Source organism: Panicum virgatum, chromosome 9K (genome assembly GCF_016808335.1).
Source record: "Panicum virgatum strain AP13 chromosome 9K, P.virgatum_v5, whole genome shotgun sequence".
NCBI classification, from domain to species: Eukaryota; Viridiplantae; Streptophyta; class Magnoliopsida; order Poales; family Poaceae; genus Panicum; species Panicum virgatum.
Window position 1 is genome coordinate 47,071,428 of NC_053144.1, and position 25,071 is coordinate 47,096,498.

General features: G+C 44.6%; 2 protein-coding genes and 1 long non-coding RNA gene across 3 annotated transcripts; 2 read left to right on the forward strand and 1 right to left on the reverse strand.

The window, feature by feature from the left end:
• The first annotated feature begins 395 nt into the window (after window positions 1-395).
• LOC120651756 lies at window positions 396-1,602 on the forward strand. Its single transcript, XR_005666304.1, has 4 exons — window positions 396-633; window positions 818-847; window positions 957-1,035; window positions 1,143-1,602. It is a non-coding gene; the product is annotated as an uncharacterized LOC120651756 (long non-coding RNA).
• Window positions 1,603-2,214: 612 nt separating this feature from the next.
• LOC120651755 (zinc finger MYM-type protein 1-like) lies at window positions 2,215-4,386 on the reverse strand. Its single transcript, XM_039929366.1, has 2 exons — window positions 3,927-4,386; window positions 2,215-3,846 (listed from the first exon to the last, which is right to left on the reverse strand). Exons 1-2 carry the CDS (start codon window positions 4,224-4,226, stop codon window positions 2,998-3,000), a joined length of 1,149 nt encoding a protein of 382 aa, XP_039785300.1. The 5' UTR covers window positions 4,227-4,386; the 3' UTR covers window positions 2,215-2,997.
• Window positions 4,387-8,989: 4,603 nt separating this feature from the next.
• On the forward strand, window positions 8,990-10,118 carry LOC120648046. Its single transcript, XM_039924823.1, has 2 exons — window positions 8,990-9,467; window positions 9,558-10,118. Exons 1-2 carry the CDS (start codon window positions 9,435-9,437, stop codon window positions 10,116-10,118), a joined length of 594 nt encoding a protein of 197 aa, XP_039780757.1. The 5' UTR covers window positions 8,990-9,434.
• The last annotated feature ends 14,953 nt before the right edge of the window (window positions 10,119-25,071 follow it).

Below are 25,071 nucleotides of genomic sequence, written 5' to 3' on the forward strand. Positions count from 1 at the left end.
CTCAAAGAACATCCACGTTAACGAAAATTTTACCGTCTATGCGATTTCTAACAGATGGCGATGATCGATTTTCCGCACACCAAACATAGCGTGGTCTTCCAGTGTACACGCGCTCGCTGCCTTTTTCCCACGTTAACAATGTCTTCATCATTACGCTTCATCGTCGGTGGCCTTACAAATCTTCAACAAAAGCTGCAGCCCTCTCTTCTTCCTAGAAATTTCCACGAGCTCTCACCTCTCTTCTTCCCATTGCCATCCGCTATGCGAGGCCACTGAGCCGGCAGCTCCCAGCATGAGACGCGGTGAACTTCCCACCGCCACGATAGTGCTCTTGGTGCTAGGCGGGTCAGGGCAATCGGTCGCGGCACAACGGCCGCGGCGTGAGGGGCGCCCGAAGATACATCGCACGATGGCCGTGGCAAGAACACCGCTAGGAGATGCAGTGTACGGGCGGCCCATTGCCGCCGACAGGCACGAGAGCTAGATCCTTCCAGACTTCGCCGACGGCGCCGCGGCCCCTGGCCAGCAGCAGCACAGTGGGTTCTCCATTAGCAGAGCTATGTCCGGCCCCAAGACCAAGTGCCGCGGTAGGCCTCCAGGCTCCGACAAGAAGAAGCAGTTCGAAGCCCTGAGGTACACGTTCTTCTCCGTTGGTCTTCCTATCTTCCGGCCAATTTGGTTTTCTTCCTCGTTCCATTCGTCTATCCGAAGCTTTGCTTCAAGTGATTTGCCACCGATCTATTTCTCATCTCTTCCTCTCCCCCTCCCCCACCCCCTTCCTTTTCTTCCCAATGGTGCGCTAAATCGACAGGTACAGAGCGGCACCTTCTTCCTATTGATTTCCCAGGTTTGTTGTCACCTAATGTACACTTTCCTCTCCGGATTTGTGTTAATTTGCGTCTTCCTACTGGTTTCCTCACTCATCCTATCTTGTTTCATTTTCCATCGATCTACAGATCAGTACTGGTTGAGAGCGATTCAGCACCCTACATTTGGTGAATCCTTTGTTAGGCGGATCAATTTTCTTCCTCAAAGGTCTGCTGCCTACAAGATCGGCTATTTTTAATTTGGATCTACATTTCAAGCTGCTACATGTGCTTCTACATGCCTAATGTAATTGCTTTGTTTCTGATGGTGTACAGTTTTTGCAGCGCTTCTCATTACACAGCTTTGTACGTCTGCATAATAGATCCTTGAGTCCAAGAAGGTATGCCATGCCCGTTCATACTCTGTAGGATCTAAAATCTTATAAAGATCTAAACGGAAGATAGCATTCCTTTTTGGTCTTGCTGGCTGTGGTCCACAAATTGACCGAACATTAGATATTTGCACTTTTTTGTTGGTCTTCGATTACGTAGGTTAACCAGTACTAAACATGCTCACCAAATAATAAAAAAAAGACTCATGCTTCCTTTTATAGAGAAGAATGGTCCTCTGTGTTTACACCTTTTATGCTTTTTTAAACCAGAAGCTTACATATGTGCTGTTACCTACCCACTTAATCACACCAGCCTGTCTTAGTTAAGCCTTTCCTAATGGTTAGTCCAACAGCCATTGTCTTTGTTTATCCACTTACACCACGTCTTTAAAAAAAAAAGAGGTAACCATCCATCTTCCATCTGTTGGTGTTTACTGTTATATCTGATTCATACTCTTGCTGATATACTTTTCTCGGTCCTCTTACTTGCTGCATTTACTAATTTCTTTACAAACAAACTCATGTTGGCTTCCAGTTTGCCTTTGAGTGTTCAGGTAACTTACCCTAACTGCTTATTGCCTACTCTTACAGTGTTCTATTTTTGATGCTATATACTTTTCCATACAAAATGCTATATATGTAGTACTGGTATAGCTCAATAATATAGTTGGTATTTTGACATGTATATCTTTCCTTTTATCACCTTCATAACTTACTCTAAATAATACCTGGTTCATTTTATTTAGACAAACATTAGAATACCCATCTCACTTTACTTTCTAATATTTTCAGCAAGCACTGTTTATCTTCTGTCTGGCCTTTATCTTTTTTCAGTACCTTTCCCAAATCGTTAGCTACACGTAAATATTATGGTTCCTTCTGGTGGGAGTTGTGGCGGAGCTAGAAATTTTGGTCAATGGGTTCACTTAAGAACCTAAGCATGAACCGACCGACTATGTAATAACAAAATTTTAACACACCAAAATTAGTTCTCAATCAATCACACTAGCAATATATAGGGCTATTGCATTAAACATTTAGATTAAAGGTTGAATGCTTACACATTTGAATGTTAAGCCACTCACATTTCAAAGTTTTCCTTCTCGAAATTTCATCTTCTTAAAAAGATCAACCACCTCATCATTAGTAATGGCAGAAAACAAATATTTCTCCACGTAGCATATCAGACAATCACTCATGAACTGATCACCCATTTTGTTACGTAATTTTTTTTGACAATATTCATAGCTGAAAAGCATCTTTCCACTGATGCTGTGGCAACCGGCAATATTAGGACTAGCTTTAGAAGATGAAAGACCAAAGGAAAAGTAATATGCTTATTTGTTTCGACCATTAATTTAGCAAGATCAGCAATCCCATCCAAACTATCAAACCTTTGATCTGCTCTCATATTGTCAATGTAAGTAACAAGTTCATGACCAAGGTCATCCAATTTATCTGAATCAAAATCATCTGGATAAAACTCAGCTAACTTCACTAAACTCTCCTTGTTAAAGGCAGCAAAAAAGTCTTTTGGATTGAAAGCAGCCATGTGACGAAGCAATGCAGAATTTACCTCATTGAAACGGTCATCAAACTCTTGGAGTTGCCAGTCAATAACAGAATTAAGAACCTCTATTTTGTAATGTTGGAGATTTGTCTTATTGGTTTTCCTTCGTGGTGTATGCCTATTGACATATTCCTCATGCATGTTTTGCCTTTGAATGTGATGTTCATCACAGAACAAATATACCTTCTCTAGGAGTGAGTTCCATCCATTCTCTCTTAATTTTTGCAGCTCAGTTCTTGTTGATTGCACACATGAAATGGCATTCAGGATATCCTGATCCTTTTTTTTGTAAAGATTGAGACAAAGTATTTGCACTTCCTAATATATGGAGCATCATGTGCAAATAGAACACAAATTCAAATGTCTCGAAATATGCTACAAGACCACGTGCCTGAGATTTCTTATCACTTTTTCCTTCTTTCTGAACATATTTCAAAACAGAAACAATGGCTGGGAACAACTTCACTATACTTGAGAGTGTTCTATAGTGTGAACCCCAACATGTGTCACCTGCTCTCTGAAGAGTTTGATCCTGATTTAACCCTGTCCCAGTGCTAATTCGTCCACTCCCAATGGCCTTTCTAATATCATCTCGATGTTTCTCTTTAATCATATCTTTTCTTTTGCAAGAACCTCCCACCACACTGAATAAAACAGATATCATGTAGAAAAAATCTGAAATATCTTCATTCTTCTTTGCTACTGCCACAATGACCAACTGGAGCTGGTGAGCAAAACAATGCACATAATATGCTGATCTATTCTCTTGCAAAATCTTAGATTTCAAGCCATTGAACTCCCCACGCATGTTGCTTGCCCCATCATAACATTGACCTCTGACCTGTTGTATGCTCAACCCAATATCAGTGAATAATTTTTGAAGAGATTCCTTGAGACATATGGCTGATGTTTCCTTCACATGTACAACTCCAACTAACCGTTCAATGATAAATCCACGCTTGCTAAGATATCTTAAGACAACTGCCATTTGCTCTTTATCGGACGCATCGGAAGCCTCATCAATCAACAAACTGAACACATCACCTCCAATTTCTTCAATAATGGATTTTAAAGTTATCTGTTCAAAAGAATAAAATACTCATTAGACATCAGATTATAATTTGTAACTTCTATGATATACTTTAATGATGACATTACCTTTGCAAAGTAACTAGTAATTTCCTTTTGAATATCTCCACATATCCATTGACAGTTTTCTGGAGCATTTCTAATAGAATTATGTACAGCTTCATTTTGATCTGCCAAAGTGCTTACCAACTCTCTAAAGTTTCCCTTATTTTTTGACTCTTTTGATTCATCATGACCTCGAAAAGCTAAGCCTTGACGCAGCAAGTATCTAACCGAATCAATTGAAGTGTTAAGTCGGATTCGGTTTTGCTTTTTTGTAAAATCAGTTTGTCTATCAAGGGCAACCTGAATTGATTGATCTTGATTCATCAAAGCATCACATCGTTTGACTGCTACATTATGAAAGCTGTTAACATTACCCTTGCCCACATGGGTATCTAGTCTGCATTTCTTGTTCCAACTATTCCAACCTTTAATTGCAAATGCATCATTCCCGGCTTGTCCTTCATTGCAATCTCTGAAAAGATAGCAGCACAAAAAAAGGCTTTATGAACCTTGTCACTATACTCAAGCCAACCACCATATTCCTTAAACCATTCTGGATTAAATCTTCGACAATCACTTCCAATGTCCCTATATGGATAATCAAAATTAGGTGGTGGCCTATAAGGTCCCCTGGTTAAATATCTTCTTCTAATCTCATCTTGCTTCTTAGGATTTCTAGTGTACTCTGAAATTCTCTTCCGATCAGCAGGGTCATAAGGCAATTCATCTAAATCAATTTCTCTTTGAGTAGGATGTGGAACAATAGTAGCAGCAACATGTGATTGCTTGAGTCTAAGGGGTGGCCGTGAAATTGAAGTATCTGCTGCATCATCATCCAATGATCGATTTCTTTTCTGAAAATAACATTCCATGACCTGATCAATAAGGTCGAACAAACCCATTACCCATGAGAAGTTGATCAACTGAACAAAGTAACAGACCCTAACCCTAGGGGCTAGAACTCTAGGTGCCAGATCAAGGGGGAGAGAAAGAGGCTAGGAGAGGATGTTTATCGCACCAGGGTTGGGTTCTGACTTCTGAAATTTTTGAGATCAAACTCCAGTCGGGGCAGCCAGGGCAGCAGAGCTGATGGAGAACGATTTCTTCCCCTTTCGTATAGAGCAAAGAAGACGAACAGCCAGGCGTAAATGAGTTTCTGTGGCAAGCTGCTTCCGGCCACGCTATTTATTTTACTTTGTAGGCTGGGCCTGGGGATTGGGCTATTGATTTCCTTCTGCTTGGTGGCATGTTGGTTCTTGCAACTTATGGGCTGGGCTAGTCTTCAATACTGTCCAGCTACAAGTCGTTGGGTTCAGCTACATTTTTTTATTGGGTTCAGACCATTAACAAACTATATAACGATGCTTGCTTACACAAATTTCGTTGGTGTCATCTGAACCCAATGCTTCTATTGGAGCTCTGCCACTGGGTGGGAGCTACATCTATTTCCTAGGTGTCTTGTCTAGGCAGTACTGCCTGCCATATACTATATTATGCGGAGATGATTTTCTATATGTTATTCCGGATGGGCTCCGTGAGCTCACAGCCCGTCCACGTTAGCAAAAATTTTACCATCCATGTGATTTCTAACCGATGGTGATGATCGATTTTCCGCACACCAAACATAGCGTGGTCTTCCAGGTCAGGGCGTCCACACCAGTGTACACGCGCATGCTGCCTTTTTCCCATGTTCACACCGTCTTCATCATCGCGCTTCATCGTTGGTGGCCTTCCAAGTCTTCAACAAAAGCTGCAGCCCTCTCTTCTTCCTAGAAATTTCTGTGAGCTCTCACCTCTCTTCTTCCCATTGCCATCTACTATGCGAGGCCACTGAGCCGGCAGGTCCCAACGTGAGGCGCGGTGAAGTTCCCGCCGCCACGACGCGGCTCTTGGTGCTAGGCGGGTCGGGGCAATCGGTCGCGGCACAGTGGCTGCGGCGCGAGTGGCGCCCGAAGATACAACGCACGATGGCCGTGGCAAGAACACCGCTAGGAGATGCAGTGCACGAGCGGCCCGCTGCCGCCGACAAGCACGAGACCTGGATCCTTCCGGCCTTCGCCGGCGGCGCCGCAGCCCCTGGCCAGAAGTAGCACTGTGGGTTCTCCATCAGCAGAGCTATGTCCGGCCCCAAGACCAAGTGCCGCGGTAGGCCCCCAGGCTCCGACAAGAAGAAGCAGTTCAAAGCCCTGAGGTACACGTTCTTCCCTGTTGCTCTTCCTGTCTTCCGGCCAATTTGCTCTTCTTCCTCATTCCATTCGTCTGTCCGAAGCTTTGAGTCGAGTGATATTTGCCATCGATCTATTTCTCATCTCTTCCTCTCCCCCTCCCCCACCTCCTTCCTTTCCTTCCCGACGACGCGCTAAATCGACAGGTACAGAGCGACACCTTCTTCCTATTGATTTCCCAGGTTTGTTGTCACCTAATGTACACTTTCCTCTTCGGATTTGTGTTAATTTGCGTCTTCCTACCGGTTTCCTCACTCATCCTATCTTGTTTCATTTTCCATCGATCTACAGATCAGTACTAGTTGAGAGCGATTCAGTACCCTACATTTGGTGAATCCTTTGTTAGGCGGATCAATTTCCTTCCTCAAAGGTTTGCTGCCTACAAGATCGGCTATTTTTAATTTGGATCTACATTTCAAGCTGCTACATCTGCTTCTACATGCCTAATCTAAATGCTTTGTTTTTGATGGTGTACATTTTTTTGCAGCGCTTCTCATTACACAGCTTCGTACGTCTGCATAATAGATCCTTGAGTCCAAGAAGGTATGCCATGCCCGTTCATACTCTGTAGGACCTAAAATATTATAAAGATCTAAACGGAAGATAGCATTCCTTTTTGGTCTTGTTGGTTGTGGTCCGCAAATTGACCGAACCTCAGATATTTGCACTTTTTTGTTGGTCTTCGATTACGTAGGTTAATCAGTACTAAACATGCACACCAAATAATAAAAAAAGACTCATGCTTCCTCTTATAGAGAAGAATGGTCCTTTGTGTTTACACCTTTTATGCTTTTTTAAACCAGAAGCTTACATACGTGCTGTTACCTACCCACTTAATCACACCAGCCTGTCTTAGTTAAGCCTTTCCTAATGGTTAGTCCAACAGCCATTGTCTTTGTTTATCCACTTACACCACGTCTTTTTTTTAAAAAAAAGAAGAGGTAACCATCCATCTTCCATCTGTTGGTGTTTACTGTTATATCTAATTCAAACTCTTGCTGATATACTTTTCCTGGTCCTCTTACTTGCTGCATTTACTAATTTCTTTACAAACATACTCATGTTGGCTTCCAGTTTCCCTTTGAGTGTTCAGGTAACTTACCCTAACTGCTTATTGCCTACTCTTACAGTGTTGCCTTGTCGACGTAATTGGCCAAGAAGCAAACTGCAGTTCTATTTTTGATGCTATATACTTTTCCATACAAAATGCTATATATGTAGTACTGGTATAGCTCAATAATATGGTTGGTATTTTGACCTGTATATCTTTCCTTTTATCACCTTCATAACTTACTCTAAATAATACCTGGTTCATTTTGTTTAGACAAACATTAGAATACCCATCTCACTTTACTTCTAATATTTTCAGCAAGCACTGTTCATCTTCTATCTAGCCTATATCTTTTTTTAGTACCTTCCCGAAATCGTTAGCTACACATAAACATTATGGTTCCTTCTGATGGGAGCTACATCTATTTCCTAGGTGCCTTGTCTAGGCAGTACTGCCTGCGGAGATGATTTTCTGTATGTTATTCCGGATGGGCTCCATGAGCTCGCAGCCCGTCCACGTTAGTGAAAATTTTTCCGTCCATGTGATTTATAACCGATGGTGATGATCAATTTTCCGCACACCAAACATAGCGTGGTCTTCCAGGTCAGGGCGTCCACACTAGTGTACACGCGCTCGCTGCCTTTTTCCCATGTTCACACCGTCTTCATCACTGCACTTCATCGTTGGTGGTCTTCCAAGTCTTCAACAAAAGCTGCAGCCCTCTCTTCATCCTAGAAATTTCCGCGAGCTCTCACCTCTCTTCTTCCCGTTGCCATCCGCTATGCGAGGCCACTGAGCCAGCAGCTCCCAGCGTGAGGCGCGGTGAACTTCCCGCCGCCACGATGCGGCTCTTGGTGCTAGGCGGGTCGGGGCAATCGGTCACGACACAGTGGCCGCGGCGCGAGTGGCGCCCAGAAATACAGCGCACGACGGCCGCGGCAAGAACACCACTAGGAGATGCAGTGCACGGGCAGCCCACTGCCGCCGACAAGCACGAGACCTGGATCCTTCCGGCCTTCTCCGGCAGCTCCGTGGCCCCTGGCCAGCAGTAGCACAGTGGGTTCTCCATCAACAGAGCTATGTCCGGCCCCAAGACCACATGCCGCGGTAGGCCCCCAGGCTCTGACAAGAAGAAGCAGTTCGAAGCCCTAAGGTACACGTTCTTCTCCGTTGCTCTTCCTGTCTTCCGGCCAATTTGCTTTTCTTCCTCGTTCCATTCGTCTATCCGAAGCTTTGCTTCGAGTGATTTGCCACCGATCTATTTCTCATCTCTTCCTCTCCCCCTCCCCCACCCCCTTCCTTTTCTTCCCGATGGCACGCTAAATCAACTGGTACAGAGCGGCACCTTCTTCCTATTGATTTCCTAGGTTTGTTGTCACCTAATGTACACTTTCCTCTCCGGATTTGTGTTAATTTGCGTCTTCCTACTGGTTTCCTCACTCATCCTATCTTGTTTCATTTTCCATCGATCTACAGATCAGTACTGGTTGAGAGCGATTCAGCACCCTACATTTGGTGAATCCTTTGTTAGGCGGATCAATTTTCTTCCTCAAAGGTCTGCTGCTTACAAGATCGGCTATTTTTAATTTGGATCTACATTTCAAGCTGCTACATGTGCTTCTACATGCCTACTCTAATTGCTTTGTTTCTGATGGTGTACAGTTTTTGCAGCACTTCTCATTACACAGCTTCGTACGTCTTCATAATAGATCCTTGAGTCCAAGAAGGTATGACATGCCCATTCATACTCTGTAGGACCTAAAATATTATAAAGATCTAAACGGAAGATAGCATTCCTTTTTGGTCTTGTTGGTTGTGGACCGCAAATTGACCAAACCTCAGATATTTGCACTTTTTTGTTGGTCTTCGATTACGTAGGTTATTCAGTACTAAACATGCACACCAAATAATAAAAAATACTCATGCTTCCTCTTATAGAGAAGAATGGTCCTCTGTGTTTACACCTTTTATGCTTTTTTAAACCAGAAGCTTACATACGTGCTGTTACCTACGCACTTAATCACACCAGCCTTTCTTAGTTAAGCCTTTCCTAATGGTTAGTCCAACAGCCATTGTCTTTGTTTATTCACTTAAACCGTGTCTTTTTTTTTAAAAAACGTGGTAACTATCCATCTTCCATCTGTTGGTGTTTACTGTTATATCTGATTCATACTGTTGTTGATATACTTTTCCCGATCCTCTTACTTGCTGCATCTACTGATTTCTTTACTTGGTTCCAAGTGCTGAAACATACTCATGTTGGCTTCCAGTTTCCCTTTGAGTGTTCAGGTAACTTACCCTAACTGCTTATTGCCTACTCTTATTTCATGCAAGTCTATCAATGGCTGATGTAGCATTATCTGCATATATTGTTTCAAGGGTCTTCATTCGATGGCTGAAGATGCAACAGAGGTCCAACAGGATGCAACAGAAGACCAACATGATTACAATCTCGGCACTAGGTTACTTCCTAAGTATGTCATCGGTGCAGCTGAGTTCCTTAGTCGTAAGGAGAAAGCAAAGATTAAAGACCAGTTCTTTGGTGTCTTTCTAGAATTAACAGCGGCAAGCCCAGGAAGAAGAGATTTGGTAAGGTGGCTGTATGACAATGCTAAAGTTGAAGCAGGCTGCATCATGCTTCATATAAAGCTAGGGGTCTACCTGCAGCTCATGCCTCTGGTGATACACAAAATTCTGGGGATCCCAAACAGTGGAGACATGCCTCCAAAATGCACATTGAAGGAAAGAAATGAGGAATTTGATAAGATGCGTTGGTTACTTGATTTACTTCCTCAGGAAGGTGATAAGCAGGTTGACAAGGAAGAAGATAATGTAGAAGATGAGGGTGACCAGGATGGTGAAGATGGGGATGGTGAAGATGGGGAGGGCGGCAAGAAGAAAAAAAGAAAAGATAGATATTACCATCCAGTATGTTCTTGATAAGCTTAAAAACCTGTCTGAAGAAGAGCAAAATAGGGAGCTGTTGTCGGTCAAAACCCACCGGCGAGTAGCGACAGGCAACACGAAGAGCCGGGAGGCTGCCGGGGCATTGGCTGGCACCGGTCCCTCGGTCAACAGCCCAGATCCTGGCACACGCCGATGCTTCCAGAGATGCAGGGCGTGCCACCTGACCTATACCCGATCAGGAAGGTGCAAACGTGCTTTCGACGATTTGCCTACATGCACAAACACGTGTAAACATTAGTCCAAGCCGTGGTCGGCTCCCCGGGACGACTCTTGCATTGGCTTTAAAGAGCCGATCGAGTCCCGGTGTCAGATCAGATCTGCATATCTGGATATTAATAGATAAAGCAAATAACTTCAAAAACTACTTCAATTAGATGTAGTCAATCTAATCCACGACTGTAAAAGCTTCACTTCTAGATCGGAACATTCTACACGTAGTTAGGCCTAACGAGCGTAATAGATAACCAAACTTTAACCAGAATAGAGGCCTAAGAATAAGTAAAAGCCGATTCCCGGATCAATCCCTGTTAAGATCAAGGCAAAGCATCTAATACGTCGCCGGATCATCCAACCCGTTTGCAAGGCCTAAACTAGCAGATATTAAGCCGATTCTTACGTATAAGAACAAACCATAACAGATTAGATCTACTAGATAGAAAAGAAGTAGGGTGTTATCTCTACATGACTAACTCTATGCAACGAGAATTAGTATAAAATTAATACGTGATCACGCAGAGATAATATGATATTCGTAGATGATGAACAACAAGAGCATGATAGATCTACTAAAAGTCATGCTACGAATACCAGGATGACTAGCACTACTCGCCATAAAAAATGCTTCAGTACGAGTAATACCAAGGTAAAAGCAAGAACAATGCTGCCCTGATCACAAGAAGTGATCAGGGCAGCATGGCGCTTACTTGGATGAAACCCTATTATTAGGGGTGGCGGTGCGCCGAGAATTGTTGTTGCGAGATGTGATGACGTTCTTTCTTTACGAATGTCATAGGGTACATATTTATAGTCCAGAGACTTGGAAAACAATCTAAACTAATGTGTCCATATTGGACTCTATCTCTAACTCAAACTGAACTTAAACCTAAAGGTACATGGCCCAGATGGCCCGAACGCCCATGCAGGAGCCGATTCGTAAGCCTCCTTTAATTTCTGCATTAAGCCCAACTCACTTGTGGCCCATTAATTAACCATGTTAATTTATGGTGATAACACATGCCCCCTGGTTTTGGCAATGATAATTCCAAAACTATCTCGTTGCTTCATCTTCCTGCTGATGCTCATTAAAACACACTACAACCATCACGGAAGACGCAACGTCTCTGCAGCCGGTTCCTCATAGAATGTGAAAGTGCCGATTCATCTTCCATTTTTTCTATTTAATCTCACCCTGAATCGACTCCTTTCACCACAAACTCGTCTTCCTCCCTCAGACAAACAGCGCAGAGCACCCAAACCTCCTGTAGCCATGGTGATCTCCTCCTCATCTGGCTCCAATTCCATCGGCTCCCCTCTTTCCCCCTCTTCCTCGAGTTCCTCCGTCTCCTCCCTCGACCCCATCTCCGAGAGCCGAGAACTGATGCCGGAATACAACCCGACGGCGGCGCACGAGGCGCTCGCTCCTCTGCATTGGGATGCAGAGGAGTTCGACTTCGGGGTCGTCTCTAAAGACGACGAACCCAAGACCAACGGCGAGGACCTCCGGCTCCTGATCCAAGAAGAGCTGGAGGAGAGTAGCAACGACCACTTCTCCTGGGACAGAGTCGATTCCTCCTCGAAAGAGGAAATCGACTCCTCCTCTGACGAAGATGACCCGATGGCCGGAAGCGCCTTCCGATTCCTCGGCTCCTCCGAGGAGGACAACAAGGAGGAAAGCAATGGCAGCGGCGGCTGGAGCAGTGATGACGAGGCTAGCGACGGCAGCAGCGCCGACAAGAGCGGCGGCAGCGACGACGGCGGCGACGACAGTGACGGCGAAAACGTGCCGGCGCGAAGCCCCAAGCGCCGTAGGCACCTAGGTACCTACAAGTGGTAGATGTAGGTAGTACTGTAGGAGTAGTACTGTAGCATAGATTGAGACGAAGGATTCGCCCCTTTGTCAAATCGGCTCTTCCTCTTGTAAAAACTTTATCTTTAATGAATAAAGTTCCTTATCACTTAATTGCTTGCTCGGACAACCCTCCAAATGCCGATGGCACTGCATCGGGCTTTACCAATATCCAAGAGCTGACAAAATTCAAAACTGGAAGTAACCCGCATAAGAACAAAACATCACCCCCACTCTGAATCTGACTCGAAATAGATATTTCAAATCCAAGCGCAATTCGAGAATCCCGCTTCATAAGTTCGAGCGAAAACTCACAGTATTCAAAACTTGAACCAGAGCCCGCAAAACAACCAAATCCTAAGTTAGCAGATCTGAACCATGGCGGACTCTGAAGCTCAAACAGCGAGATCTCCAATCGTAGATACGGCAATCCTCGGCCTGAAGGTAATATTCAGCCTGTCCTTTCAACTTTCCTCAGCTCCGAATGAATTAAACTCTGAAATATGACACCATATATAAATTTCTGAATTTATGAACTCCAGGTGTCATACATCCTTTTGCCGCATCCTTCCAATCCCAAATCCTTTTGTCTTGGCCCACGAGCTTATGAAAATCCCACAGATTTAATCTCCTGTGAAGCGAATAGAATTCCCTTCATAATTCATGACATTAATTTAAATTCCTGGGCTGACTGCTTAAGAGCCTGGCCTAATCCACCCGAGAGATGGATTGCATGGTATAGCAGAGTAGCAAAAACCTATATGCCCTTGTGGCAAGAATTGAACATAGCTGACGCACTCAGTTTATCATTATCCCCCCTTGATAAAGATGAAAACCTTCTGAAAACCATTGGCTATTTCTGGTCCGATGCTCTGAACTGCTTCCTCTTTGGTCATGGACCCATGACCCCTACTCTGCTAGATGTTACCATGATTACTGGCCTAGACATTAGATCCCCTGATCCTGCAGCCCACAGAATGGTAGAAGTCCCCTTCAAACTTTCATCCAAGGCAGACTGCACAAACTGGAGTACTTACATGAACCAGCACATGAAGACAAAAGGTCCAGTAACTAAAAAGGAACACACAGCCTTTTTAAATCTTTGGTTAGAATATTTTATTTTCTGTGGTCCTTCCTTAGTTCCAACTAAGAATTACCTTCCTTTGGCTTACCATCTGGCCCATGGCAACTGCACCAGCCTAGGCAAACTTTTTCTCGGAGAAACATACAGATGTCTCTATCTGATGACAACTAGTTTGCTCAGCCAAAGGAAACTCAGAACTGGAGGCCCTTGGTGGTTCATTCAGTTATGGGCACAACTCTACTTCCAGCATCAGATTCCAAACTTTCAAAGCCTAGCCAAGAATTTCTTCCCCGACGAGAATGGCAAGCAAATTAGATGCCCAGGTATGGCCAAGCCCTATTCAGCCTCCCTGGCAATAAACTGAACTCGACAGATGCAGCAAACTGGTTTAGAGTTTTCTACAAAGGTCTAGACAATCCCCTCTACTTTCCATTCACTGAATCTGAAGCCTTTGAGAACCCAACTACCTTCAGGCTGGATAGCTTTGCCGATGACGACGGCACTCGGTATCTGTATTCCCTAATGATCCGACCTGGCTTCCTCCCTGTTGGCATAAGTACTTCCAACAGAATCATCAAACCAGGTTATGAAACCTATCAACCAGTCATAGCAGCTCGGCAATTTGGCTTAGGACAAGTCCCTCCCCACTTCCATATTCACCACTTGGTGGAGAGTAGAGCCGATTTACCCGATGGTCTTACCAGTTCAAGATGCTACATCATGTTTGACAACCTCCACATTTCAATACCAGCCGATCTGTCCTTTACTCCCTCGTCAATCGGTTTTAACATATGGTGGGGAATGTGGAAAACTCATGTATTCAGAAGAGCTTTAGGCCCTCTACAGCAGCAAATTGATCATGAATATGCAATCCTCGAGGAAGAGGTACTGAATCCGTGCACTTATTCTAAGTCCTCCACCACTTTACTTGGCTAACCCTGCTCACCTTGCCTACAGCAACAAGATGATCCAGAACCCATTCTACTTCCTTCCAACCGCCCCTGATGTTCTTTTTTGCAAGGAGTCACCACCAATGAAGAAAGTAATAATGACTGCTCAGCCAGACTCACCCCAGTCGGCTTCTAAGCGGAGACAAACCTCTGGAAGTGCTGCCCCCCCGAGTCCCGACTAAGAAAAGGAAGATCATCGCAAGACGAGTCATCAAGAAAACAGTACAACCTTCCCCAAACCTCTGGAAGTGCTGCCCCCCGAGTCCCGACTAAGAAAAGGAAGATCATCGCAAGACGAGTCATCAAGAAAACAGTACAACCTTCCCCGAATCTATCAGAATCCAACACCAACCAAGTAATTCATCTCTCCGAAACTTCTTTCTTATGCATATATATTCTGGTTGACTATAATCCTATTTTCAGGACGCAGCTGGAGACACCCTTAGTACTGGAAGCCCAGCACGACAGGGAACCACTATTCATGAAGCCGACATTGGAACAACTAAAGTCCAAGAACAGCAAGGATCAACCATCGTCTCAGCAGAAATTCGTAGCGAAGGAACTGCAACAGCTGGTGTACTGATGGAAGTTCAACCCGGAACTCCCGATGCTCCGATGGAGGTGCGTGACGAACAGGCTGACATAGCCGATGCCCCTGTTGTTGCCTCAAACCCCACTGAGCCGATCACACCCGGACCGACCATCGCTTCTTCCTCAGAACATGTTACACTACATGAGCCGATTCTAAATCAGCCGATAACTCCATTGATGCACCTTGTTCCAAAACTAACTCTAATATCTCCACAGGGCTTCAATATTTCAGATTTGCTCTCCTTTGACCCAGCATCAATGGGTCTGATCGCCCCTAGAGTGAAAGTACCACCATCATAGCAGCCGATTGACCACGCAGATCAGCTTCAACACATCAAAAATCTGCTATCTGCTCCAATTAGTACCCTGGTTGACAATTCCAGTGAAATAAAGAAAATCCTCGAGTAGATAGTATTGCAACTCCCAGAGTCACTTCAGGTCTAGCTCTGGCCCGCCGGCCATCTTCCCTTCTTTCGGGCAGAAGTGAAAGCAGCACAACAGAGAATAGAACTACGTCATTCTCAAATTCCTCTGAAAGCCGACATTGCTCAAAAGTGCAAGATGCTCAACCAGAAGAAAGCAACTCTGAACGCCAAAGCCGATATCTCCGCGAGTACAAGATGACTCAATCTCCTGGAGAAAGAACTGGTGGAACTCGAAGAAAAGGTCCGCACCACCCAGAGACTAATCCACGAGGAGAAAGCCTCGATTGCAGACTCCAAGCAAGAAGCCCAAGAAATAACCGAGCAAATACGGGCAGAGTTCGTAGAGATAAGCACCTTGAGTCAACAGATAGTAACAGGCGATGACAAGGACGACGAAGCGATCATAGCAAGAGCTGACGCCATACGCGCAGAAGCCATCCATGCCATAGAAGGGTTCCTGAACTAGTAGAACAATTCAGAGAACATTATTGTTGCCTGTTAAATCTGAAACTCTTACCTATTAAAAACATATTAAGTCGATGGTTACACATCGGCTGCCTTGCTTCTCATATATATATATATATTACTGGCCAACTCAACGTGTTGGCCTCTCACTCTTTTTTTTACTGGCCAACACAACGTGTTGGCCTCTCTCACTTTTATTATTATTATTTTTTTTACTAGCCAACTCAACGTGTTGGCCTTTTATAATACAGCCAGATGGATTTCATCGGCTCTTGTTATTTGCCATCCCACATGCTCGGGAAATATTTCTTGAGGTATTGGCCATTGACGGCTACAGGAAACTTGACACCGTCCAATTCTTCAAGCATGTACGCATTTCCAGGCAAGACTTAATCAACCTTGTACGGCCCATGCCAAGTTGGAGACCACTTACCATACTTCCTATCTTTAGTTCCCAATGGTAGCACTGCCTCCCAAACCAGGTCTCCGACCTGGAAATCTTTTGGCTTGACCTTTTTGTTGTATGCACGAGCGACTTTAGCCTTGTTTTCCTTGATCTTCTCAAGTGACCAAAGTCTTAGCTCCGTGAGATCCTCCACATTGTCGCTCATCAAGGCTGCATACTCCTCAACCGATAGATCATTCTGGAACTCAACACGCCTCGATCCGGCCATAATCTCCCATGGCAACACAGCGTCTTGACTGTAGACCAGATGGTATGGTGACGTCTTGATGGATCTGTGACACGAAATACGATATGCCCACAAAGCCTCTGACAACACCTCGTGCCAGCACCTAGGATATTCATCGATCTTCCTTTTGATCAGCTTGATAAGGCTCTGGTTGGATGCTTCAGCCTGTCCATTAGCCTAGGCATAATATGGGGATGATCTAATCAGCTTGAACCCCGTGTCATCGGCGAACTTCCTAAATTCCTCCGATATAAAGACCGATCCTCCATCGGTCGTAATGGTCTGGGGAATCCCGAACCTATGAATGATGTGCTCTTTAACGAAACTGATCACATCTTTCGATGCCACCGACCTCATGGGTACCGCCTCCACCCATTTCGTGAAATAATCCGTGACAGCCAACACCCATTGGTGACCTTTGCTGGATGACGGGTTAATCTGGCCAATCATATCCATGGCCCAACCCTTGAATGGCCATGGCTTAATGATAGGATTCATTATTGATGCCGGCACCATCTAAATCTTGCCGAATCTCTGACATGCCTGACATCCCTTGTAATATTTAAAGCAGTCCTTAAGCATGGTAGGCCAGTAATATCCTGATCGCCTAATCAGCCACTTCATCTTATGAGCCGATTGATGAGTACCGCAGGCTCCCTCATGAACCTCATGCAAGAGCCGATTCAAATCCGAAGGCCCCAGACATTTAAGTAGCAGTCCTTCCAAAGTCCTGTAGAACATATCGTCCCCTATCAGAACATACTTCATAGCTTTGAGTCTTATCCTTCTGGGTGCCCCCGAGCCGAATCCTTCAAATAATTGAAGATATCGGCTCTCCAATATCTAGGTTCTAGAAACTGAACCTCTACATCTACCCCATCGGCTGTTTCCTTGTATCTGGAAGCCATCTGTGCCATGTCATTGGCTTCATTGTTCAAAGTCCTACGTATCCAGTGGAAATTAATGTACCTGAATTGTGACATCAACTCACGGCACTGCATCCATATCGGAAAAAGAGCCTCGCTCTCACATCTATATTCTTTCGTGAACTGAGAAATCACCAGTTTCGAATCCCCAAAGATTTCCACCGCTTCTGCACCAGCTTCCAGGAGTAATTCCATCCCCTTGCGAACGGCCTCATACTCTACTAAATTATTGGTGCATGGAGTGGTGTAAGCATCTAGGCACTCAAGGTATGTTTCGGTGATTAATGACAACCATTATTGTGACTAATGAGTTTGTGCAGCTTAATAGATCATTATCGCTCATTTGGTCATATGTCAAAAGAGGCCCCTCAATTTCGGTCATTCAAAAAGGCGATCTCGGCTTTTAACTTATATTTGTCAAGGCTAAGGATCTTTCTAGTCCTAAGTGTCACAAGGTTGAGAAGGACACTTAGGTTAGTATAGGTTTTATAGTTTTGTAGTGATCGCACTATTAAGAGGGGTTCATGAGTTAGTAGCTTGATCAAACTTGAGTTGGCCCTAGACATATTACACACTCACTCAAAAACAGCAAAAGATGGTCAATAGAAGTCAACACAACTCTTGGAAGAAGAAACAATCAAAGTCACATTCGAATCCAAGTCAAAACAGCTGAAAACAAAGAAAATCAGTAGCACCGGTTGAACCGGTGAACAAGCATCGGAGCATCCGATGCATGGCGGAAGGACCGATGCCCTGTCGGTCCATCTTCTCTGGATGAAGGCAGATATCAAGTAAAGCACCAGTTGAACCGATGGTCAAGAAGATAAGCACCGGTGCAATGAAAGTCCTTTGTTCCAGAGAGCATGTTTTGATGGATTTCAACCTCTCTTCAGCACCGGTTGAACCGACGCTCCGAAATCAAAGCACCGGTGCAATGAAAGTCCTTTGTTCCAGAGAGCATGTTTGATGGACTCCAACTTCTCTTCAGCACCGGTTGAACCGATGGTTCAGAAACAAAGCACCGGTGCATTGGATGTACTTTGTTCCAGAACGCTTGTTTGAGTTGATCAGCGAACCTCTTCAGCACCGGTTGAACCGATGACCCTACGGAGCATGCACCGGTGCAATGACGCAAGCGTGGATACTGTGTCAGAACTCCAACGGCTACTTCTTTGACACAGAGAGACCGGTTGAACCGATGCCCATATTTTCTATACCGTCGGTTCTTCCGGTGGTCACGGTTTTTCTGCAGAAAACCTCCAACGGCTATGTGACCTCCTCCACTCTATATAAGCGTACCCCCTGGTTCATTTTAGTTGCCTTTGACACCTTGAAAACCTGAGGCCACCCTTGAGAAGAAGAGATAGAGCTTTGAGCAAAAGAGAGAAGATCTAGTGCTTAGTTTGTGTTTCAACCTTGAAGAACTCATCCATTGCAAGTGTAGCAAGTGTGCTTGAGCAAGGGCCAACTGAGTGTAGGTCAAGTGAAGGCTTAGGAACTTGTTACTCTTGGTGTTTGGCAGCACCTAGATGATCTTGGTGATCGAAGTGTTTCTCGCGGAGCTTGCCAAGGATTGTGGGAGCCCGGAGAAGAAGATTGTACGTGGCTTGAGCTCCACCACGCCGGGATGGTGAACGGAGACTCTTAGTGAGCGCCCAAGTCTCGGTGACATGGGAGGTGACAAGACTCTTAGTGAGTGTCACAACGTGGATTAGGGGTGTGTGCCAACACATCGACACCACGGGAAAAATTCGGTTGTCTCTTGCACTCTCTTTCATTTCAAGCACTTACTTTCATGCTTTCTTTCATGTGCTTGACCCTAGAGATCATAGCTTAGCTCTACCTTGCTTAGTTTCATATCTTTGTTAGCTTGTGTAGTTTGCTTTGTTTAGCCGGTTGGTGAATTGAGCCTTACTAGCCTTGCATAGGTTAAGGTTGTTTTATTGCTTTAGAAGTTTGAAAAAGGCCCAATTCACCCCCCCTCTTGGTCCATCGATCCTTACAAGTGGTCATCCTGATGGAAAAGGAATAAGTCGCCCCTCGAGGCGATACCAAAAGAATTCCTACACCACACCCATCATCACACGCCGATCCGTCGAAAAACATGGCCCATGGACGTAGAAAAGTGCAGCCACATCAGTGCTGATCCTGTCTGCAATGAGATCCGCCAGTGCCTGTCCCTTGACTGCCTTTGCCAGTTGATATCGGATATTGAACTCTGACAGTGCGGACATCCACTTTCCGAGTCGGCCTTTCAGAACAGGAGCCGACAGCATATGCTTTATGACATCCGATTTGCAAATAACGATTGTTTCCACCGAGAGCAAAATATGACGAAGCTTTGTACATGTAAAGAATAAACAGAGACAAAGTTTTTCAATCTCAGGGTACCTGGTCTCGGCGTCCAATATGCGCCTGCTAAGGTAGAACACAACCCTTTCCTATCTGTCATGCTTCTGAACCAGCACCGAGGCGATGGAGGTGTCGCCAATGGATAAGTATACGTAGAAGGGCCTGTCTTGCTATGGAGGAACCAAAACTGGTGGCTTCGACAAGTATTCCTTGATTTCGTTGAAAGCTTGCTGCTGCTCTGCCCCCCAGTGAAATTCATCATCAGACTTGATTTTCACGAGACCCATGAATGGTTCGATACGTCCAGACAGATTGGAGATGAATCATCTGACAAAGTTGATTTTGCCGATGAGCTTTTGCAACTCCTTCTTCGTAGTAGACGGCCTCATCGTCCTTATAGCTTCTTGACTTTTTAGGCCGATCTTGATCCCTCGCTCATTTACCAGGAATCCTAAGAACTGACCGGCTGATACACCAAAGGCGCATTTCTTCGGGTTTATTCTGAGCCCAAACCTCCGAGTCCGCTCCAATACCTTACGCAAATATTCCAGATGTCCCCCAGCCGATGTGGACTTGACCACGACATCATCAATGTAGATTTCTACCAGTTTGTCGATGAGATCATGAAAAATGTAATTCATGGCGCGTTGATATGTCGCACCGGCATTTTTCAATCCAAAGGTCATAACCAAGTACTCGAACAAGCCGACCGCGCCTGGTACTCGAAACGCGGTCTTGCTTATATCCTCTGAGGCCATGAAGATCTGGTTGTAGCCGGCATTACCATCCATAAAGCTCAGCATTTTGTGACCGGCAGCTGCGTTGATAAATGTTTCCGCGACAGGCATCGGGTACTCGTCCTTTGGCGTTGCTCTGTTGAGGTCTCTGAAATCCACACAGACTCGCCATCGGCCATCCTTCTTTTGTACAGGGACCACGCTGGAGATCCATTCTATATACTGACATGGCCTGATGAACCCTGCGTCCAACATCTTTTGCACCTCTTTCTTAACCTCCTCTAGGATTTCGGCCTTCATCTGTCATGCTCGTTGTTGAAATGGCCAAAATCCTTTCTTAAGTGGGAGCCGATGTTCGACGATGCTTCTATCCAGACCGGGCATTTCAATATAATCCCAAGCGAAACAGTCCCGGTATTCTTTCAATAGTGCTATCATCGGCTCACGCAGGCTCGGGTCTAACCTTTTGCTGATAAATGTTGGTCGCAGCTTATCCCCGGGACCTATATCGACTTCCTCCAAATCGTCAGCTGATGTAAACCCGTACCCCAACATGCCATCGCCTGTAAAATCAACTGTGGACGCAGGCAACTCGTCGTCATCTACCACGTCGACAGAAAATACGGAGAGATAACAAAAGAAACTTTTCGGCCGACCGCATGGGTTGGCCATTTCTTTATTACCATTCGAAACTGAATGCTCATTAACTAACCAACTTCCAGAGAAGGCTATTGTTTGTTCATAATGTAACAGTTTCAACTCCAAATAAGAACTATCTACCTTTTGGGGCCGGTCGCTGGGACCGGCCTCTCTAAACCTGCTGAATTCCATAGCGTGCCAGGATGTGTTTATTCTGTGAGGCCAGTGGATAAGACCAGCCTCAATCCGTTTTTTGTCGCTTCGATCCGATCACAGTCTTCTAGCACAATCCCTGAGATCGGCTCTTGTCCTTCCGCGTCCCAAGCGTTCATGTCTACGAGTGAAACCTCACTGGAGTCATCTGCATGGACCACCTCCACTTCGTCGCCATCCCATTGAACCAAACACTGGTGCATTGTGGAAGGAACACAACATTTGGCGTGAATCCAATCCCTCCCAAGCAGCACTGTGTACGTACTCTTACTGTTGACGATGAAGAACGAAGTTAGGACGGTCTTGTGGCCAACTGCCAACTCCACATTGAGGACGCCATTTGCCTCCGATGGCTGCCCGTTGAAATCATTGAGCATTACGTTGGTCTTGATAAGGTCAGCAGCAGAACGACCCAATCGGCATAGCACTGAATACGGCATCAAATTAACTGCGGCGCCAGTATCGACCAACATCCTGTTCATAGGCTTGCCGTCGATGAGGCCCTTGAGATATAACCCCTTCAGGTGTTTGTAGCTTTTCTCCTTGGGCTTCTCGAAGATGATCGGCTGGGGGCCAAGATCGAGCTGTGCGATGGCCAACTCCTCCGGTTGGGGCGTGTTGACGCTCCTTAGCGCCCCAATTTATATATCCTTTGTGTTGAGGTGGTGTAAAATGAATCTAATCTACTAAAAACAGCAAACACCGAAGGTAGCGAGAGAAAGTTAGAGATAACCAATCTAGATCACCTAGATCATGCATATGTTGTAGTTCAAGCCAGATGTAGCGAAGCAAGACAGATGTGAATCTCAATGAAAAGCATCTTTAAACCCAAAATCTCCAATCCGATCATTCGATACCCCATCTACTTAAAGCAACGCCCTGTCACAACACCCCCCTTTGGATGAAAGCACCCTGAAGCAAGTCGAACCCCCTTTGGTAGTTCCGCCATGAACCTCTAGCCACCATGACTACAAGATCATGCTAAGCGATCTATCTCGATAATAGATCTAGGATGAAGCAAAACCAAAGAAAAGAATGAAATCAAAAGAGAGAACATGGTCGCTAAAAATTCGGAATCACAAGTAACTTCACCATGAATGATTGTACATCACAAGATCACAACCGGGGCCCTACCTTGATCTTGATGATCCTAGCTCCAGAACTCCGACGTGGTCTTCCTTGCAAGGTTCCCACGTCGGCTAGGGAAGCCCCTAGACAACTAGCACGACCCTCGGCTCTCCGAGAGGTGTCCCTCTATCTTCTCTGCTCCTTGTCGTCGTCTCCCGAATTGATCTTCTGCGTGAGCCTGGGGGAGGGGTCTTTAAATAGCCTCAGGAAACCCTAGGTCGAAGGGGAGGCCGAGACTCCCTGAAAAGGGCCTGGGCCGGCTGGCTCAATGGGCCCAGGCCGGCCGGCCTGGCCCATTTTCTCGCCACCTCGCGTCCTTCTTTCTCCCCAAGTCTTCTGGAGTCTTCTGGAGTTTATACCTTTCACGATTGCACCCCGTTGGACGTCGTTATCTTCGAGATTTCTTCGACGGAAAGGATAGGACGAAGAATCCTTCCTTAAATCTCTATTTGCTTTGCTTAGCCCCGAAGTATCTTGATCTCATCTTGTGGGCTTTGTCCTTTGGGCTTCATTGGAGGGTGGATGTGCATGAACGGGCTTCTAGTCGTCATGGCCTTTGGTCCTTTGTTTGGGCTTTGGCCTTCGTCTTTCTTCGTGTTATTGCGTGATCATGGGCCTCGTCATTTCATGCTCCAAAATTGGTCAAAAATCTGCAAAAACGAAGTACCTCCAAAATATATGTGCAAATGCGAAAATGACCAATAATCGGGCCGAGGTTAGGATGGTTAGTGATTTTGATATTAAATTCATGCCATTATCAAAGTTAAACAGGGGATAAAATGGATACTTAAGGAGCGCCAACATTCCCCCACACTTAAACCTTGCTCGTCCTCGAGTAAGTCTTTGATAAAAATCAGTATTGCCTTTCGGTGTCCAATCCTTGCACTTGATCATACACGAGAAAACACAATGCTCCCAAAAATATTTTGCAGTTAATAGTTCAAGTTGTAACCAGCTTTTTCAATGTGGAAGGTAGATACAAGTTAAATGCTTCACCACAATTATTAAACACATGCTCTCAAAATTAAACAAGTCTCAGAATTAAGAAAGTAAGTTCCATAAATAATGCTAAACCAAAATCAATAATTTAAACCTCATTGCAATTTGCTCATGGAAACTCTCAGCTCATCTTGTCTCTCAAACTTGCTAGAACTTTCTCCTTTCTTTCTCTCATATATATGTGTGAGGCTTTATCTGGAGCTCTGGAAAGGTTAGTCCTAAAAAAGATATTGTAATCAAGATATTATCAAAACAAGAAATACTTCTTATGGATTTACCGAGACTCGTCAAAAAGACCATTGGAAAATAATTTCTTTGTGGAGAGGGAGAGAATGGAACACACACTTTAGATGGTGGACATGTGCAAATGGCAACGGTTGATCCCAAGGCACAACTGAAGTCCTTGTTATCGGATTGCACATGGTTGGAATAATTGAGTATAGAATAATCTTCAAAGTACTTGGAGTTTAATGAAGCAAACGGAACCGAGGAGCTTTTCATCATCATTTTTTCTTTTTTTTCTTTTCTTTCTTTTTGCTCCTCAGAACCATTGGCAACACAATGCACTTACTCCACCTCCCCCAATGCTTGAATGTTTGCTTGTCCTCAAGCAATGAAGTGATGATAATCTGATGGAGTGAGTGCATAAAACTCGTATCAATTCTCTGGACTCAACTTTGGAATTCAATGGGGCATCTCCTCGTAAAAGATTGAAGCCAACAGAGGAGGAAAAGGCCCAGGCTGACCGGCCGGCCTAGGGGTGTTGGGCCGGGCGGCCTACGGCCTGTAGACCGCCACTTCTTCGGATTTTTCTACTGCGAACTCTTTGATGCTTCCCAAGCTTATGTTTTACTGAATTTTGCTCTTGATTCCATTGTTTTGCCGTCGAAATAATAATATATACTCAATATATAGGTTGTGGTCAAGGAGGTGTTTCACAAAGAGATGTTTTTGGTTAAGGGTGGATATCCAGCGAGGTTTGCTATGTTTCCGGTGTAGAAACTCACAATGCATGGATAGAATGGTTAGCAAAAGAGAGGTACACAAAAATACGGAATGGTTAGCTTCTTAGTCACGTACCAAAGAAGATAATTCTTGAATTAATTCACCTGAAAATAAATCTTACTCTATGGTTTGTCCTGATATAACATTTAGGCTTTTAGAAGGGTAGAGCAATCGCAAAAGGTATCATTGACAATGTTAGCTCAAAATTAAATCCGAATTAAATTTTCCTTGACAAGCTTAAGTAAGAGAGCAAGAATAGAAAGATGTGGGTCTTAATTTATCATAACCTCCACAATTGAATTAGCCGGCATTTAATTAATTTTTCAGATCATGTTAGGGATAGCATTAGTTTAAATATGCACAAACCAAGCACAAGAAAGTAGACAAGGCGGCAACGATCATCATATTTTAACATGGCACAAACTTTCTATCATCATTACTAACCATAACATTAAAGCGTGGGTGATGCATTTATTTATCATGGTGATGAAAGCAAAAGAAAGCAAATTGCACACATGCTGAAAAATAAATAAAACAGAAAATTGCTACGCACACACAAGCTTGCACACATGCTGAAAATAAATGAAAAGAAATAGAAAAATCCAAACCACACGTGTGAGCATTTTATTCATGGTCTTGTCGTCGATCACTCTTC

Coding starts and splice junctions, on each gene's coding strand:
- LOC120648046 (XM_039924823.1), top strand. CDS start 9,435: ATGTTGGCTTCCAGTTTCCCTTTGAGTGTTCAG. Junction 9,468..9,557: donor GTTTCCCTTTGAGTGTTCAG/GTAACTTACCCT, acceptor TATTGTTTCAAG/GGTCTTCATTCGATGGCTGA.
- LOC120651755 (XM_039929366.1), bottom strand. CDS start 4,226: ATGAATCAAGATCAATCAATTCAGGTTGCCCTTGATAGACAAACTGAT. Junction 3,847..3,926: donor TTACTAGTTACTTTGCAAAG/GTAATGTCATCA, acceptor TCTTTTGAACAG/ATAACTTTAAAATCCATTAT.